The sequence below is a fragment of the Podarcis bocagei genome (genome assembly GCF_964188305.1).
Source record: "Podarcis bocagei genome assembly, chromosome: 17".
In the NCBI taxonomy this organism is placed as follows: domain Eukaryota; kingdom Metazoa; phylum Chordata; class Lepidosauria; order Squamata; family Lacertidae; genus Podarcis; species Podarcis bocagei.
In genome coordinates, this window is record NC_138143.1 from 21,224,787 (window position 1) to 21,239,421 (window position 14,635).

The following is a 14,635-nucleotide window of genomic DNA, read 5'->3' on the forward strand; positions in this document are numbered from 1 at the left end:
TCTTAGCTTGAATATATAAAAGTTATATTATTTAAGGGATCTCTAAAACCCTAACTGAGCTGGTTGATGTTTTATTTGTGTTCCCAGGATGTGTACAGTCTAGATGTTCCTGTCATATAAGGCTTTTTTGTGTCACAGTTCAGTTTTGGGGATGGAACTGGATAGTGAACTTAAACAGCAATTGTGCTGTGTGTGTTCAAATGTAGGTTCAAAGCTATATTTCCTTAAAATCGTTAAGGTGTTACACTACCTTACATACTAACCCTAAGTTAATATACACAGAGGAGTACACTCACACACATACATACCAAGGATCTGGGCTACAGATCTTGTAACAGGCAAAAAATAGGAAAAGGGTAAGGCCTGTAAACATGTGTTGCCGTTATTGTATTTCTGCTGTTTAAGTCATCTTGGAATTGTAAACCATTTCCCAACTGGAATTGGTTTTCTCAGTTCTGCTGGATCTTCTCCTTTATTGGCTTCTCCACCCCGTACTATATTGCCTTCTCTGAGTTGGCGAGGGAACCGTTTTTATAGTTGCAACAAAAACTCTTTCCCATTGAATCCGCAATGCTAAGTGGCTTGAGAAAACTTAATTATTCTCTGCCAAGATCCAGGTTTGAATTGTTTCCGCAGAGCTTCTTACAGCCAATGGGAAGCTGGCCAGCATCGCAGAAGTTGGTCCCTGCTCTGCTCCTCGTCAGTTTAGCGTGGCGCACGGGAGCTGACTGAGCGGGTGGCAGGTGCCCATGGGCCAGTTAAACAACCCCCATGGGCTGCTTGTGGCCCATGGGCCTTAGGTTGCCAACCCCTGGTTTACCAGGTTGTTCAGTACACAGGTTGGACCTAGTGCTTTTGCTTATTAGGGTTACCAACCTATTGAAACCATGTTTTAAAGATACAAGATGCTCAGCAGTTGTGGCACTAGCACTTCCCTTTGTAGCTTGGGAGGTGATTATATAGAGATACTACTGAAGGCAATGGAAATGGCAAAGCAGTGTGAGAAATGCCTAGTGAATGAGCTGGTAAGAGCAAGCAGATGTAAACACTTCCCTGAAGAATAAACAGGATTTTGGAATGCGAAGGTTGACTATTGTTAGACGCAGTTTCACTTGATTTATAAATATTGAGAAACCCAAAATAAATATACATATACTTAGTACACAGCCTTAAAATATCTTTCATTGCCTTTAGACCTGATTAGTGGGGCAAAACTGCATAGCAATTCATTCCTTCTAATCTGTTCACCAACTCCGTCTGAGAGGCTGTGGAAGTTCTCAAGGCTTTTCTTTTCCATTGAACTTTCGGGTTAACAGTTTCATAGAATTGTTTTGTTTAATTCTGGCTCTTGGGGTATATCAGTTTTAAGGTGCTACTGCTTTCTTTTGTATTTGGTTATTGCAGTTTAGTCACAGAGTTCAACAGAGTTGACTCCCAAGTAATTCTACGTAGGATTGCAACTTCTGTTTACAGTCTAATGCTGCGCACAAACTAACACAATGGATTTATTTTAAAATACTTACTTTCCTGGAAAATGTATTTTCCATGGAAAATACAGATTTCTAAATGCTGAAAAACTGCTCTTTTCCAGTGGTTCAGTGCAAGTTTATACAATTGATCATTCTACGGGGGCCATGCAGCTGTCTCATAAACTGGAGTTAACACCAAAACAATATCCTGGTAAGTCTGATCATGGTAAGATGGATATGGAATGTTAAAGGTTTTTTTTTATTAATATAGCCCATTGTTGGCCAGACTTGACCTTCCAGCTGTTTTGGGACTACAACGCCCATCATCCCTAGCTAACAGGGCCAGGGGCCAGGGATGATGGGAAATGTAGTCCCCAAACAGCTGGAGGACCAAGTTTGGCCATCCCTGATATAGCCCATTCTGATTCAATGTAGCAAGTCCGTCATTTGGCAAATGATGGCAAGTGGCAATAAGCCCACCTAGCAGTTTGTAAGCACGTCTAAGTGCAAGTAGATAAATAGGTACTACTCCAGCGGGAAGGTAAACGGCGTTTCCGTGCACTGCTCTGGTTCACCAGAAGCGGCTTAGTCATGCTGGCCACATGACCCGGAAACTGCGGATAAACACCGGCTCCCTCGGCCTATAGAGCGAGATGAGCGCCGCAAACCTAGAGTCGTCCGCAACTGGACCTGACGGTCAAGGGTACCTTTACCTTTAAAAGCAGCACTATATTTAAGTATGGGTTACCGGTAATTTTTAACCCATAGACAACTATGCTTTTTCTATTCCAATCACTTCCGAATTACTCCTTGTTAAAAACCTACTTTAGTTGTCTATACATTGCTGTTGAAAACCGGTGGAACATTGGTCTTTGCCTTAAAATATTGACGCTTACAATCTTGCCATAGAATTCTATAGAATCTCCCAGTTCTAGATTAGTAGTTCTGCATGCTGACCTCATTTCCTTCTACTATTTATACAGCACAGGCACATAGAATTTGTGTTTTGGTGATTAAAATACGCACGGTGCAGCTACCTAGCACCAGTGTGTTTAGACCAAGTGTGTCATGTAAAGTTGGAAGTCTCATTTTGCTGTCTCATGTGCCTGGGCGACAGCTGTAAATTTCTGGTTGCAAAATTGACTTTACTAACCTGAATGGAATTGTGGCAGGGATCCAAAAAGCTAAGAGCCTGTGCTTGTCCTGTAAGAACAGGAATATGAAACGCATGCATCTGCCACTCATCTTCTGAGTCTTCATACTGTTAGGGATTGGGAGGGAGATGGAGCTCTCTATGCGTAGCTGAACCTGATTCGACTGGATTGTGCCTTTTGAGTATCAATAATTTACCATAAATGACTAAAAAATGATTAAAAAGCAAATGCATAGCTTTTCATGATCTTACATTGTGGATTTTTCTGCTTTTCAATAGACATTTGGAATAAAACCGGAGCTGTTAAACTAATCAGATGGTCTCCTGATAGTTGTGTTGTTATGGTGACTTGGGAATGTGGGGGCCTCTCCTTATGGAGTGTATTTGGTGCCCAGCTGATCTGTACTCTAGGAGGAGACTTTGCGTAAGTATCTTTTAAGCAATGTTGTAACTGAGGAAGCTTAGCAAAACGGCCCGACGCATCTCCTGTTTAGCATTTTATTTGTTGTGCATTGTTCTGTATTTTGTGCAACACTTCCATGTAGTCGTGTTGTTTTTGGTAGCTCAACAGACCATTTAAAATAGATTTTTAATGGACCAGTAAAATGCTCATTACACTATGTTGGGCTGCATTTGTTTTTTTCAGAACAATCAGACACTTAAAAATATTATCGATGTTTTGGAATCAGACTTTGTCTCAGGCCACAAAAGCTTATTCTTTCTGAATCACACTACATTTCCCATAGATTCTTTTCCTGCATCCCATGTATCTATCTGGCACCCCTCCTCTCATTTAATTTGCCCATTTTTAACCTCATCAGCACCTTCTTTTTAACTGATTGGAGCTTCTGAAAATGATCAGGTGTTTCCCACCTATAGTTGGAAAGTGTAGGCCTTGTAGGTTTCTGTGCTTTTTCTGCTTTCTGTGTTTTTACTGGGATGTACCTAGGGTTGCAGAAGTGCTCGCTGGTCGTCTGCATGCCCAGTGCAATTTTGAATTTGGCATGTTGTAGTTATATTGTTTAAATATCTGGTGGATCAGAGAAAACGTTTGTCATTTGCTAAGAATCACTAGAATTGGGAGAGGGAAATATTGATATTCTGAAAATAGAATAGGAGGTATGTACTTTCTCAAAGACAGGGCCTTTCCTTCAGTTTAATATATCTGGGTACAGAAAAAAATCCCTTCTTGTTAACATGCATGTAACACGCATATAAACACATTAAAAAGCCTCATTTGAATCTGTTTTGTTTTCATTTTAAGTAATCGGTCTGATGGTACCAAAAAAGACCCTCTGAAGATCAGCTCTATGGTAAGCACTGTTTGAGCATCTATCTGTGTCACATGCATGTGGCATGGTCAAATTTCATTTTAAGCACATCCCATATAAACCTACCTAGATTTAACCCATTGTATTCGACTAGCACTTTCCCTTTCTGTTTCAGTTTAGCAGTTTTCAGGATTATTTTTGCCACCCAGTTTAATCAAGGAATTACATTCAAGTCCATTGAGGCTTCCCCAAAATTATTTTTGTCTGGGTGAATCTTTCAGCTGTTGTCCCACTTGGCACCACCTTGCATTTCCTCTAGCAAAAGTAGCAGCAAATGTGGTCATATAGTTTCTAGTGCAGGCATAGGCAAACTCCGGCCCTCCAGATTTTTGGGACTACAATTCCCATCATCCCTAGCCAACAGGACCAGTGGTCAGGGATGATGGGAATTGTAGTCCCAAACATCTGGAGGGCCGGAGTTTGCCTATGCCTGTTCTAGTGTGTGATCATGATGGGCAAGGCAAGTGCTATATAATATGGTTGGCGGGCTAACTTTTGTGCAGTGGTCTCATCTGCCATTTCTGCTGGCATGACGAAAGCTTGTATGTGTCACCTCTAGGCCATTGGAGGGGTCGGGAGGAGACCACAGTAACAAATGGGAAAGCATAGGAACAGCAGAAGAAAGGGGTCGTGGAGAAGGAGGAGGAAGGCAACAAACCCATATTTTTGGACAGCCTTAAAATAGACCCCTGGATTATTGCATGGAAATTGCTACAAAATGTTTTCCCCTCCAGTATTTTTTTCCCAGCAGTTTTAAATAATTAATAGTTTTTATTTATTTATTTCAGAGTTGGGGAGCAGAAGGCTATCACCTATGGGTGATTGATGCAAATAGCTCTGGGATGGAGAGAGCGGGCAAAAATGAATCCCAGCATTTTGGTATCTTACAGTTTCAGTTCATCAAGAGTGCACTCACAGTTAACCCTTGCATAGTAAGTATGCCTAAATCTTCTTGTTAATGTATTATACTTCTAAGTAACTTTTCGTGCATTTTTGGCCAGGTTTATTCTTGTTTTGATTACAGAACAAAAGTTTTCCTTGTTTCCCCTAGTAACCCTACTATGCAAGAGTCACTCTCCAACTAAAGCCTTTCAAAAATGAAAGTGATTCCATTTTAAAACAATTTTCTTTAGTAACTTAATCCATTTTAATTGGAATTTTATTGATCTCTCTTACTGTTCATTGTTTGCTGACTTGAAGCATTTATTCCTGTATTCGTAGAGCAACCAGGAGCAGGTCCTCCTTCAGGGAGAAGATCGCTTGTACTTGAACTGTGGCGATGCAATACAAGCTCAGAATCCTAGAAATTCTGCAACACACTCTGAACATAAAGCTGTCAGAGAAAGAGGCCATTTTTCAGATGGGAGCTTAGATTCTCAGGGTTTAAGCACTTTATTAGGGCATAGACATTGGCATGTTGTACAGGTAAGGTTCCTTGTTGGCATTGTTACTGTTTTCTTCGTCTCATCATTTATTTATTTATTATATGCTTGTTGCAATGCAATAGGAGAGGATCAGGTGAAAACTAATGACTTTCCAAGATGAAAACATGAGCCGCTTAGCTGTGTTGGAATTTGAGCCTGAGTCTTGTATATCAAAATCCAACGTCCTATCCAGTGGTATCTATTGTTCTTTAAGAATAAAGAATCCTGATAATGATAAGTCTTACTTGCACAGTACCTTCCTAATTAAAAATGATTTTATGGCATTGGAAGAAAAATAAACTGCTAATCTTGTACATATACATTGTCTTTCCTTGCTCTTGAATGGTACCTCCATGTGTCCATTGTTTCCAAAGCAAATTGCAAATAAGTTTTGCATTTGAGCCATGTAGGATTTTACAAGGTGAAAACTGGAAATACCTGAAAGAAAAGCATGCTAAATAGTAGCAATTTTTATTATGATTGTTAATTCTTTTTCCTCCTTCTCTTTTTAAGATACACAATACTTACTTAGAGATCAATTGGCCTATAAGGGTGAGTTGTTTTAAAATATTTATTTTGCAACTTTGGATTATATATAAATGCAAAGATTAAATTTAAAGGAATGATATAGCATGAGGAAATTTACATTAGCTGTCATTACAGAGGTGGGGGTAGAGAAAGCAAGTAGTGAACCAATGTCTCATTGTTCATATTAAGGCTCTAACAAAGTTTTATTTCTTTCCTTCCTTCCTGTGAACAGTTTTCAGCTATTGATAAGATGGGGCAGAATGTAGCTGTAGTTGGCAAGTTTGGTTTTGCACATTACTCTTTGCTTTCCAAAAAATGGAAACTGTTTGGAAACATAACCCAGGTGAGTAGTGGGTTTTTTAATATATGTGAAGGAATAAAGAAATGCGACTGTTAAAAAAATGCTTTCCTAAATTCAAATAATTTTGAATAATTAGATTTTGTGAAATGTAGGCATTCTGCATAATTTTGAACAGGGTTGTTGTGGGGAGTAAAGCGAGGAGGGAGAGACTCTTGAGCTCCTTGCAGAAGAAGGTGGGATATAAATGCAATAAATAAAATAAAATTTATGTTTCGAGGGAAAGAGGGTATGCCTACCAAAAAACAGAGCTTTCCTACAGTGATTCCTAAAGGATCCAAACAGCAGAGCTGTTTGCAGAAGCAGAGAACAGTTACCTGCTGCAATAGTGGTGGTGTTTTTATCTAGCAAAGAGGGGAGCTGTCAGCGTTCTCGCTGACAGAATAGATTGCACAGTTTTAGACTTCTCGCTGATAATATGTGATACAAAAAGAAGATGTGGGCAGTTGATAGGGCCAAGATGCCTCGCAAATTGCTCTTGCTGTAACCTTAAATCAGCAGACAGTTCTGATGGAGTTCAGTTTGGAAGAGAGGTGCAGAGATGACTAAGGAAGGCACAGGGTGATCACCTCTCCACTGGGGGCCAAAGCAAATGTGCACGTTTACCAAAACCAGTCTTGTCTTTTTTGTCTATAAAGTAGGGATATAGAGGTTTAACTTTGTATACTAAGTGGAGTGCATAAGAAAAGCAGAAGTAAAACTCTTCCCTCCCACCCCCTTGCTTGCAATATTCTTCTGCTTTAAGCTGCTCCTCCTCAGCTCAGTTTTGATACCAGAAATGAGCTGGCGGGAATAAAACTGCTCAGAGCAGCAGGATGCAATCACATAAGGAGGGGGAGGTCTTTGCTCCCTGTTTTTCTGCGTTCTGTTAATTCCCCACCACGACTTTCAAGCCAGATGAACACACCTGGTTTGACTCTTAACCAGGCAGATGCATCACACATTCCACATACTGTGGATGGAGTGGAATGCTGCCTGGTCATTGGTAGAGTTCATACTCTGTATGCTAAAGGCCTCAGGTCCAACCTGCGGCATCCGCAGTCAGAAGGATCTTATAGCAGTTGATGCGAAAGAGACCCTGGAGAGCTGTCAGAGTAAACAATACTAGGCCAAATGGACAAAAAGTCTGATTAAACACAAGACATTTTTTTTCTGTATGTGTTGCTGCTTCTCTTTTTTTTATGTGAGCCATGTCCACACTGAACAACAACAGTATGTAGGATGCTGAAACCGTAAAGTGTTTAGCTGAGCCTTTGTGAACCTGATTTTTATTGCTTCACAGTTTACAAATTATGTTCCTGTTGCAAACACAAGTTTACAAATGCATTTAGCGTTTATGGATAAACTGCGGGAATGAAAGTTGTTGTTTTTAAGAAATGTTGTTTAATGCTTGCTTTTTTTAACTTTAAGGAACAAAACATGACTGTGACTGGTGGCTTAGCCTGGTGGAATGATTTTGTTGTTATTGCATGCTATAACTTAAGTGACCGCCAAGAAGAGGTAAGGCATGGGGTTTTTTAATTGACAATTTGCTAGTTGTTGTGCTTAATGGTACTGTCAGTCAGGGAAGGATGGTTTCATTACATCTACCAGTAGAATTCACTTAAGCTCTGAAAACTTAATTCCTGAAAATCGTATTATTTTGTACTTTTCTAAGGAAACTTTTCCTTTTAACTTCATGGTTCTTAAGTTTGTATTGAAAGTTTGTACTCTGAGTTACCTGTGCCATGTGCCCCTTACCTGGCCTGCCCCACCACTAATAGTAGAAGAATGGAGGTGGGGGATAAGTAATGGGTGCTTAGGGGGACATTTGCAGTCACACACACCCTGAAATGCCAATTCATAATAACGAGGCCATGGATTCTGTTGATGAACCTGTAGGTCAAGAACAGACTGCTTAACAAATTTCTCTTGCGGGTGGGTCTTGAGTAATCGTAAATTCATTTTCTGCTTAGACTCATTATCATACAATTCATAATAGTGGGGTGCTTTTTTTCTATATTTCAGCTTAGGGTGTATTTGCGAACAGCCAATCTGGACAACGCGTTTGCCCATATCACCAAAGTGCAGGCAGAAACATTATTACTCAGTGTCTTTCGGGACATTGTAATTTTGTTTAGAGCAGACTGTTCTATTTGCCTTTATAGTATTAAAAGAAAACCTAATGGGTAAGTATATTATGAAAACAATTATTTATAACCTTTTTTCCCATTTTTGCTTTTAGTTTGTGTTTGTGTGTAAGAGAAGGAAAGGGGTGGGCGGGATAAAATTTAGTAACCCTTCCTGGAACATCTTGAAAAGCAGGCAGCTTTTTACAAGCTCAGTTGTATACTGTAGTTAGCACTGAGACAAAGAATATTTGTGTCCATTTCTGTCGTCATGCCCCATTCACCCGTGCAACTCCCTCGAGGACCAGATCCCAAGGAAGCAGACTTTAAACATGATGTCTCATTTCCCCTTAGCATTAGCACCAAGAAAATTCACATGCCAAGCTAAAATTTTGGGTAGTTGCTAAGTTTATAGTCTATTGTGGAGTTATGGTGAGAGTGATAACTAAGCCACGAGGCTCATTGGGGTGACCTTGAGCCAGTCTCTCTCTCTCTCAGCCTAAACTGCCACACAGGTTTGTTGTGAGAATAAAACGAAAAGCCGCGTGTGCAGCCTTAAACTCCTTGAAAGAAAGGTGGGGCATAAATGTAGTAAATAAGACACTCCTCAATTTTATTTGCTGCTTGAATAAGACCCGGGGTGGAATTCAAGGCCTGCTCACACAATGGGATTTCTCCCCATCTCCTTTCCCAAAATCTGTCCTGGGTTTTTCCTGAAACCTCCAGAGCAGATTTAGGGGGTGTTAGCAGGGGAGAAGACCAGTAGATCTCATTCTATGCACACAACTGCTTAGTTGAATCCTGCCCATAGGGAACAGCTACCTAAAATATTTATAGCATTGGTAATTATAGGAGCCTTTTTCATTATCTGTAAATTAACAAACAGATGAATTAAGATATTGGAGGATCTCTACAACAGTGATAGGGAACCTCAGGCCTGGAGGCCAAATGTGGCTTTCAGGACTCTTTACCCCAAATCACACACACCTATCCCCAGGCTGCACCCTTCATTGACCCTGCTCCGTGTCCTACGGAAGTGCCTTTGCCTAGTTGGAACATGCCCTTGAGCTGTAATAATCCTTCTTACCTGGATGGAGGGGGAGCGAATGCATAAACCTCAGACTTTTCACAGGTGGGATGTCTCTGACTGTGCCAAGGTAGTCTCTGGCCTCACCCACTGTTGCTTCAAGGTCCACCCACCACAAGCAACATGGCTCTTGGAAGGTTGCCCCTGGTGGAAGGTGGCTCTCGTTTCCCTATCCTGATCTTTAAGTTCAGCAGATGGCAGAAATTATTATTCTGTACAGCTAGGAGCGTTGTCACCATTTTTGCCTTTGCCTTTCAGTCCCAATCCTACTACCAGTATTCAGGTTCTTCAGGAGGTTTCTATGTCACGATATATCCCTCACCCTTTCCTTGTTGTGTCTGTTACTTTAACATCCGTGAGAACAGAGACCGGCATCAGCTTGAAAATGCCACAGCAGGTATGTACAGGTACAGTTTTTGAGGACTGCAGGGGAAATATACACTAACCCTGCTGTGTAAACTTCGACAGGTTGAGGGCTGTTTCATCAGTGAGACAACTCTTGGTACAATGCTTAAGACATCGTTTGAAACTAAACAAACTGTCCAGAGAGATGCTTGAATTTTATTTACTACAACAGCATGTGATTTCATGACCTTTAAGCAAAGTTTCAGCATCTGTGATTCTATGATTCTAAAGCCTACCGCTCACTAAATCTGCCAAGGGGTATTTAAGTGCTGTAGGTAGGAAAAAAGCCTTGATCTGGGTGGAACCATTTCTGGGTAGAATCAGACTCAGCCCTCCCTGAAGGCTATGTTAACAGTTTGGGAGTTCTTCTGTACTCAGCTCTGCTTGTGGAAGCATGAGTGGTGATGGCAGCCAGGGGTGGGTTACCAGCTCAGGTTGTGACCCTGCATAGCAAAAGGCAGGCACTAGTGACACCCATGAGACATAAGCAGAGCTGCTTTTGGAGATAACTTGGAATCTTGCTTGTTAGGGCTGGATGATCAGAGCTTATTACACTGTTTCTGTACCAGTTTAACTGGGCTCAATTTGAACGGCTGCTTTTAAGCTTTAAAACGTTGAACTGTTTGGGAGGCACGGCGTGTGTTCAGCGCCTCCCAAATGCCAAGCGCTGGGCTAGCAAAGCTGCTTCTACGGGAATTTGGCTGTGAAGTTGTGTTCCCCACAGAATCAAAGGCCAGTTAGGAAGTGGCCAATAGGCACCTAAAAGGTGGGGACGACTGTTTCTTCTGATTTGGGGAGCTAACATTTGGCCCCTTCAATTAGATGGGAATATGCAGAGCATAGCGATGGCGGAGCCCCTTGCACTGCACTTCTCCAGCTGGCTTTGGGGCACTTGGGGGGCACTGCACAAGGGACTTTGACAGGTGGGCAGAACAACCCACTTGTCTATCACTTGATGGTGTAATGTCAGAGTTGGCCCATGGGGTGGAAACAAATAAGGACCTGGCCCACTGGGCCAAAAAGGTCCCGTCCCCCCCACAAAACCACCGGGAGAGATTGTCAGAGGGACTAACAGGAATGGGTGTCACCCAGGGGCTGAAGACACCCAGCTCTGTTTTCACTTTTCATCTAATCCAGGTGAGCCAGTGAGGTCCTTCATGTCCGTGATCAGTGGTGGACTGGATGAGGATGAATAAACAAGTCTACATTAAGATGCTTTTATTATTACTGTGGTGTTAACCCATTCACATTTCAGGATAAAGGGGATCGATTCTGTAGAGGTGAAGGAAGTAATAGAGCTTTATCTTTTTTAAGGCCTGTGAAGCAGAGAGCATCATGTTAAACTTAGCAGGACAGTTAATTATGGTGCAGAGGGATCGATCTGGTCCACAGATAAGAGAGAAGGAGAGTAATCCCAACCAAAGGAAACTTGTGAGTTAACCTATGAGAATATATTTTTCTAAAACAGTATAAAGAATATGCATTGTTAATGTGTAGCAGTGGTTTATAACACAGCATGAACCGTGTAGTTAAACCATCTAAGACTCTCTCTGAACGGATAGCTCCAACTTTTGTATGTACTTGATTTCCAAACCATCTTAAAAAATTGCTTTGTGCACAGATTCTCACTGTAAACTGTTTCATTTTTTGTTTTTAAATAGCACATGCCTGCCTACCACAGCTACTTAGGGAGACTGACTCTGATTAATGTATATATAGTCACACATTCCTTTGTCGCAAAACATAAATAATTGTGTGAAACACTCTGGTCTCTTTGCCAATGGAGGAAAAAGGGGGACTAAAATGAGCCTCTGGAATTCCTAGCAAATTGGACATTAGTTTTGCAGTACTTTACCAAACTGTGTTTTCACCTCTGTATACTTATAGCCATGTTATGTTACTATTGATGATTAACAAGGTGAATAATAGAGAATGCTACCTTTCCAGGTTAGAACTCTGCTCTCGCTTGGTTTTTAAAAATAAAATAATACTATTAAGGGGGTAACAAGAGAAATGTAAAAACTGTTTAGTTAAGGAGAGATCTGGGTGAACTAGTAATCTAATATTTACACATATTCACTACGAGATAGAAAATGAGGCTGGAAAGGAATGGCTCACACCAGACTTTTAGAATAAACTTGTATGAAAAGGTAAAAAGAAAGTAGTTTTTAAAGGAATTGTGCTTTTGTTTTTAGCTGCCATTTTGTGCTCCAGTTGTTCTTGCCCAGTCTGTTGAAAATGTTTGGACTACATGCCGTTCTAACAAACAGAAACGACACTTACTGGAGGCTCTGTGGCTCAGCTGCGGTGGCTCAGGTATGAAAGTCTGGCTTCCTTTGTTTCCCAGGGACCACCGCAAACCGCATTCCTTTCTTTCAAGACGGATCATGTTGCCTTTCCATATTAACATATACCCCTTGGCCGTCCTGTTTGAAGATGCCTTGGTTCTTGGTGCTGTGAATGACACTGTGCTCTATGACTGTTTATACACTCACAGCAGCGCCGCAGAACATTTAGAGGTTCTCTTCCCTTTCTGTATTGTCGAGAGAACATCTCAGATCTACCTCCATCACATTTTACGCCAGCTTTTGGTGAGGAACCTGGGCGAACAAGCCTTGCTTTTGGCTCACTCCTGTGCCACATTACCGTACTTTCCTCACGTGCTCGAACTGATGCTGCACGAAGTGCTGGAAGAAGAAGCTACCTCGCGGGATCCCATTCCCGACCCTCTGCTTCCCACTGTGGCTAAATTCATCACAGAGTTCCCCCTCTTCCTGCAGACAGTTGTTCATTGTGCTAGGAAGACAGAATACGCCCTATGGAATTATCTCTTTGCTGCTGTCGGGAACCCAAAAGACTTGTTTGAAGAGTGTTTGATGGCCCAGGACTTAGACACAGCTGCTTCTTACCTTATTATTCTACAGGTAAATGCATTCATTCATTTTATTCCAAAGGGAGATGCTGCGAGCATGCTGCACAAAAGCGATGGGCCATTTACTTGTTGTTGTATGCGTTATATCCATTTAAGTTCTATTCGGAGTATAGACCCATTGCAGTGAATGGAAGTAAGTCATGCCCATTTCAGAGGGTCTACTCATGAGTATGACTAGAGTTGAATTCAACAGAAACAACTAAAACAAAGCTTTCTGAGGTGGGAGGGGGACTATGAAATGAGTGGTATTTTTTTTAAGGGAACAAACATGATTAATGGCTCCCATGCATTCCTCAACTATGGAAGTTCCCATATGGAGGCATTGATCCTTACAGTAGTTGCCTCCAGGCCATCCTGCTGACTCTTCTGTGATAGGCCTGGGAGTGTTTAAATGGTGGTGATTTAGATTCCCTGATAATAATTTTTATTAGTTTTCAATTACAATCCAATAATAGCCTCATTATAACAAAAGCAATTTATAATTCCATTACTAATACCAATCATTCAAATACCGAATTATATAATTTAGGTGGCCCCCTCGCTTGCTAGAATTGATGGTTTGATTATTTCTTTATTTCTGCATTCCAAAATCTTAATTTCAATTACATTTGGGTCACAATAATATTTTTTTTTTTTTGGAAAATAATATTTATTACTTTTCCAACAATTTAAACACTACAAAAAAATTGACAATACAATACAATAACAATACAATACAAAAACACTACATAACTAACACTGACACATAACACTAACACATTAGACTAACAAAACAAAACAAAGACAGTTTAAAACACATCAAACAGTTTCAATATCTTATATTTCATTCACTTATTTCAACGACCTCCTCACGTCTCCCTTTTTGTATTCCACTTCTGTTAATTTGTTTCAGCAATTCCTTTCCATCTTCCTCTGTTTTCTATCCTATAATTATCTTAACGCATTCTAACCTTATTTTTTCCTTTAATACCCTATTAATCTATTTATACTTAATTCCTTATAACATTTCTACTAAAGCCATGTAACTTCATTCCAACATTTTTCTAACATTCATTAATTTTACAGTATTTCTGTCAATAGTCTTTAAACTTTTTCCGGTTTTCTTCCACCGACTCTTCTCCCTGGTCTCGGATTTTGCCAGTCATTTCCGCTAGTTCCATATAGTCCATCAATTTTATCTGCCATTCTTCCCGGGTGGGTAAATCTTGTGTCTTCCCATACTTCGCGATGAGTATTCTTTCTGCTGCTGTTGCATACATAAAACAAACAAACAAACAAAAAAAGGTTCTATCCTTCCTTGACAGCAATTGGCCGACCATGCCCAGGAGAAAGGCCTCTGGTTTCTTCAGGAAGGTATATTTAAATACCTTTTTCATTTCGTTATATATCATCTCCCAGAAGGTCTTAATCCTTGGGCATGTCCACCAAAGGTGAAAGAATCTATTCTTCTCTTTTCTTCCTCCTCTTCCAAGTCTGAAGGCCCTCACAATTCTAAACTCTTATTGACCCAAGTCCACATTCCAAAAGTCAGCAAATTCCTGTGTGAGAAAGTCTGTCAAGCTTTATTCCAATTCAGGTAGGGCTCTAATCCTCAGATTCATCTGTTTTTCTTTAGGTTCAATCATAGCAAGCGTCAACTTATGTTCATCAAGTTGCCTCTGTAGGGCTGGACATTCAGCAGCAGCTGCTTTCTCCCTGGCTTCCTCCGCAGTCTGCCGTGTCAAAGTAGATTTCTGTATCAATTTCTGGATGGTTTCTGTATTGGTGTTCACCTTTTGTCTCAGATTATTTATACTTTCTGTATTTAAGTCGATTTTAATAGTTGTAACATCCACTTTCT

The 14,635-nt window shown here is 40.7% G+C and overlaps 1 protein-coding gene across 2 annotated transcripts in view; it reads left to right on the forward strand.

The window, feature by feature from the left end:
* RIC1 (RIC1 homolog, RAB6A GEF complex partner 1) overlaps positions 1-14,635 on the forward strand; it is a 44,671-nt gene that overhangs the window by 23,487 nt on the left and 6,549 nt on the right. For both annotated transcript variants that reach the window (XM_081176124.1, XM_081176125.1), the window contains exons 8-19: positions 1,592-1,680; positions 2,902-3,046; positions 3,887-3,935; positions 4,742-4,885; positions 5,175-5,378; positions 5,891-5,929; positions 6,138-6,248; positions 7,674-7,763; positions 8,271-8,431; positions 9,717-9,855; positions 11,178-11,294; positions 12,059-12,787. In XM_081176124.1, coding sequence (XP_081032250.1) covers positions 1,592-1,680; positions 2,902-3,046; positions 3,887-3,935; positions 4,742-4,885; positions 5,175-5,378; positions 5,891-5,929; positions 6,138-6,248; positions 7,674-7,763; positions 8,271-8,431; positions 9,717-9,855; positions 11,178-11,294; positions 12,059-12,787 — 2,017 coding nt within the window. The remainder of the gene's footprint in view (positions 1-1,591; positions 1,681-2,901; positions 3,047-3,886; positions 3,936-4,741; positions 4,886-5,174; positions 5,379-5,890; positions 5,930-6,137; positions 6,249-7,673; positions 7,764-8,270; positions 8,432-9,716; positions 9,856-11,177; positions 11,295-12,058; positions 12,788-14,635) is intronic.